Source organism: Quercus suber, unplaced genomic scaffold (assembly GCF_002906115.3).
Source record: "Quercus suber isolate HL8 unplaced genomic scaffold, Cork oak 2.0 scaffold_464, whole genome shotgun sequence".
In the NCBI taxonomy this organism is placed as follows: domain Eukaryota; kingdom Viridiplantae; phylum Streptophyta; class Magnoliopsida; order Fagales; family Fagaceae; genus Quercus; species Quercus suber.
In genome coordinates this window covers 547472-552398 of record NW_027069915.1, presented here as the reverse complement: position 1 = coordinate 552398, position 4927 = coordinate 547472, and the positions used below count along the sequence as shown (strand labels likewise).

At 35.8% G+C, this 4927-nt stretch overlaps 1 protein-coding gene across 1 annotated transcript; it reads right to left on the bottom strand.

The window, feature by feature from the left end:
- Positions 1 to 2689: 2689 nt before the first annotated feature.
- Positions 2690 to 4450, bottom strand: LOC111983215 (uncharacterized). Its single transcript, XM_024014884.2, has one exon. The coding sequence runs from the start codon at positions 4448 to 4450 to the stop codon at positions 2690 to 2692; it is 1761 nt and encodes a 586-aa protein (XP_023870652.1).
- Between the last annotated feature and the right edge of the window lie 477 nt (positions 4451 to 4927).

Sequence of the window (4927 nt, the reverse complement as noted above, 5' to 3'; positions counted from 1 at the left end):
TGAAATTCTAGATATTCCATGTTATCTTACATGAATGAACAAGATACTTGTGTTGTTTTCGTTGTGTGTTTTATATGAGATACAAAACCAATTTTTTCAATCGAGTATTCTTTGATGATTTTTATTAATGGCTACAATTTAAGGTTCATATATTATTTTATTAAAATATTTTTTATGCAGTTTTTATTAAGGAAAAAAAATTATTTGTATGTGTACAAATAGCAAGAAAAACACAAATAATTACAATAAAATTTTCACTTGCAAACCCATAAGTTATTGATAAGTGTCTTTTTTTTTTTTTGGTTTTGAAAAGTATGCGTATTGCATCTCATAATCAAATACTTTATTAACCAATAAAGTAGGGCACAAATTCTTATAAAAAAAAAAAAAAAATAGGGCACCAATTAACAAGACCATCATTTAATTTGAAGAACATTCTCTTCATCCAAAGTCTGCACGTGTACTTTTTCTTCAATTTGCAAGACAATGTCTCTCCGGTAAGATGAGCTATTTGCTGGTAGAGGTACAGTATGCCTTACTTTGGCATTTTGGAGTTCTTTCCTCGCTTTATCTTCTTAATTGATGACTACTTTCACCCATTTACATTGTTTTGCTTTTACTTTTCTTCAATCTGTAAGGCAAGGCTCTTTGTGCTGATTTAGAATTATTCTTTACTTGCCAATTGAAGTTTTTATCATGGCCTTATCTTAGTTGATTAATTTTCTATAGGAAAGCTTAACTTCATTTGCTCTGATTTTCTCTTCAACTTGCGAGGCATCTCTCTCTTTTGTGCGAATGGGAGATGTCTACTGCTATTCTTTACTTGGCAATCAAGGTTTATACGTACTCATCTAAAATGGTAATTTCTATGTTTATTTTTGAGTTTGAGTTCTCAAATATATGAGAATTTGAAAATTCTTTTTGGGGATACTATTCATTCTACCTGTAAGTATTGAAGATGCACAATTTTTTGTCTTAGTAAATGTATAAGGGAGGATTCAAACCTAAGTTCTTCTCATTGAGATTAGAGTCAGGCAATGTCATTAATTTATACAAGATACTTGCCATGTTAATATACTATTAATAGTATATCTTTCTTGTATCCAATGCAAAAAATGCATTAATTGAAAAAATATATTTTCTTAAACTCATTTTACACCCGCTATTTTATGCATATTCACAATTCATGTGATGTACAGATTTGAAAAGAAAAAGAAAATGTCCACATTATAAACATGAAAGTGAATGTGAAAAAATGGATATGAAAGTAAATTATTGTAAAAGATACTAACATGAAACAAACAATTTTTTTGTTTCTTAAAACAAGGAAAGCTTTCTGGTCCAATTGTACTGTCCAGAGATGGAGAGTATCGAAAATTCGAAATTCAATCAGTGATCGAGGATACGCATCAGGGTTCTACGGAGGAACTTGCAATGTTTGTTTGTTCTTTAGTTGCGCACAGATGCATTTTTTTTTTTTTTTTTGAGATAAAAGATAGGTATTGTATTAATTATATCAAACAATATACAAGCTAAGGATACCCTGTTTTAACGTATGTAGAACAGGAGAAGGGAAAAACAATGATTACAAGGACAATATGCTCATCCGATGCTTGTGTGTTAAAGCTCAGCCAATCCGAGAGTTTTTGCACGCCTAGTTTGTCCCAAAAAAGCCTCAGGAGTTGGATACAGATGCTTTTTGATGGCATATAATTGTTGTACATTTCTTTAGTTTGTTAGCACGGTTTTTTTTTTTTTTTTTTTTTTTTTTTTTTTTAAAAAAAAAAAAAAAAAAAATCTAAAACTTATGATTTCAAGCCTTCGCCAAGGTGATATTTCAAGCCGCCTTAGTTTACTTGCAATTTTTTCCTCCGCCAAAAGCAACATCAGATAATAATACAAGGCAATCGCTAGAAAATCATTGAAGAAAAATGTGTGAAGCAAAGCACTACCTAAGTTTTAATGGCAGGACGAGAACTTAAATTAGATACATCAGATTCACACAATGTTACAATCAGCCTTATTTCTCATAGATAACTCGGGACAAAGAAAGAAAAAGGCACGATGAAGAATACAACACTAATAACAAGACCAATACAACACTGATGAAACAGTACTGACAACAGACGAATAGATCGAATGAGTTTCACATAATAGTACAATCCATTTTATTGCTGACAAATATATAAACAAGACCAATAGTACACTAATTCAACTACTTACCCACAATCAGCCTTGTCCTAATAGGACTCTCTTTGATTTGGAATTGCTCCCCGAGGCCAAAATAAGCCATGAGTAACCAAACGAAAGAAATAAGCTGTCCACCTTTACTTACTTGTTTTGCATGAGCATCTGGTCTCCAATGACTAGCAGCATACGACAACATTTCCACCCATACATTGATGATTAACTTCCATCTCGTATCATGGTCCAGTTTGAATAGCTCTTTGGCCAGCCTACATGCATCAAATAGTACAGATTTGCTTCTATCTCACTTTATCCAAACAGGTCCAACTTCTGTATTCACGTCAAGGATGGTATCGCAGGCAATTTTGGAACCGCATTTTATTCCCCTTTTGAGAAAGAAATTTACAGTTTCAGCACAGGTATCCCAATATCTTAATTTCCACATTCCAGCCACTGCGGACATCAGTTTAGTCTCCTTCACTAAAAGATACATCATGTAATCTCAGAGGAACTTGCTCAAACCACGATCATCATCAGAAATGCCTTCTGTATTGGCTGCAGCTTTGTCTTTTTTTTTTCTTGGAAAGCAGTTTTCATAAAGCCATTGAAAAATTCGAGTTGGCAGAGCAATCAGTTCTGCAACGCACCGAAGAAAACAGTAACCACCATAATTGCCTTCTACATTGGCTGCATCTTTTTCTTGCTGAAAGCAGAGTTCGGTAGCAACGTGCCACAACAGAAGGCTCTCATCATAGAAAAGATTATCGATATAGTACCCTGTTATATTCTGATAATCGCCCAAATAGCCTTCGCTTTCCAAATAGCCTTCTTGGATTGCATAAGCACCTCTAGCTGAGCATATTTTCTTGGTAGTTTCTGCATCATCTGCGGCTTTTAAGGATTTATCTAGCAAATTATCATAGATAAATTGCCATAGCCTTTTAGGGATTTTCGTTGTTGCAATTTTTCCTGCACAGAAGAAATCATTTACAAGGTCCGAAAGACCGTATTTACAAAGGATTTTTTTCATCCAACTCCTAAAACTCCCTTTGTCTTCGTATGGACGTTGCTCTAGGCAATAAACTATCAGATAAAAACATGACACAGATTCAGACCACCTGCGAAGCAAACGTGGCGTATTCAATACTTTAAACTTTTCTTTTTCTGAGAATGCTTCAATTTTTTCAGATCCACTCACTTCAGATTTTCCAGATCTACAGATATCACTCCACCTTATCCTCTTTACGTGAAGAAATTTTTCGGCGAGCTTCATATAGCACTTTCCAAATTGCCAATTGGCCCAATTGGTATGCATAGAAACAATAGTCCAATCAGAGAAAAAGAGCATGATAAGAGCAATTAGATCCAGGAATATGGCACCATAAAGCAAAGTGTAGGTGACCTTGACATCAATGTCCACGAAACCATGCTTGTCCAAGGAATAGAAGAATCCAAAGGCCACCAAAACTAAAAGAATGGATAAAACCCGGAATATGTATCCCGCCACACTATGCACCACCACCACCTTGGTATAGAAAGCTTCATAGATGAAGTTGAGTTCTAACTCTATCACTTTAAGCGTATCTTCTGCCGTTCTCAACTGGAAAAAAATTCGGCTTTCGTTGCGCTCACGGAAGCTGAAGGTAAGGTCAACGATGAGTCCCTTGAATATTTGGAAGTGGCGGTAAGCATATGTCACCACTTCAAGATCGGTTAATAGTCCTTCTCTCCCATTAGCTGCAAGCTTTGATTCTTTACCTGGCTCTGGTGTCAATTCTGTAAGTGTTGGTAGTCCAGCTTCTTTCTTTGAAGAAAATTCCGCCATTAGCTTTGCATAGTTGGGCCCCGGATCAGGTTGTCTAAGCATGGAATCTCGGAACCTACCCAAGCTTGCAAGAAACAAGGCAAATGTTCGCTCAAGATACTTGATGATTCCTGCCCCAAACATGAACAATGTTGGGATCAATAGCTTGTTTTCAGGAAGTGTGAGCAAGAAGACGCATACAGTCACCGCAAATTGGACTATGAAGCTGATGAAGTGCCTGAGCCAGAGCTCATTATCCTCAAGGGCAAATACAGTTGTAGTGTCTGGTCCACCCAGGTGTACCAAAAGGAAGGGAGCCCAAAATGCAATAAGGTCGTCAGTATTGGTGGACAACGTGTCTTCCTTATCTACGCAAAAACAAGTATGGCTTTTGTTTTTACCGTTGGAGAGAGTGTCCAAAAGCAAGAAAATATTCCTTATCACAGGGACCAAAGTCATTGCTTTGACCGCCGAAGATGTGTCCAATAGCAAAGGTTGTGGCCCAATCAGCCAGCACGCAAGATGTCCAGATGAACAAGATCACCAATTTTTGAGACGTGCGTTTTCTCAAGGGAGCAAGCAGTATCAAAATGGTCTGGAGTGAGAGGCTTACCAGAATCACCACCCTGATATTCCACGCGTTCCATAGCTTCTTCAAAATGGCTAGCAATATATTAAACATAGCCTTTCTTTATTTATTTTTCTTTTTTTAAAATATATTATAGATATTGTTAGAAATATTTAATGATTGTATTATATTTCATCATCAAAGAATATACATGTGCGCCTTTATATAGGAGGCATATGTGTGTGATACAATTAAGCATATATGTGTGGTATAAGTAAAGTGTAATATAAGTACAAGTGTGCTATACAAGTAAACTAGCTGGGCCTAAAGCCCATAACATAATATACATTAACAGCCCCTCTCAAATT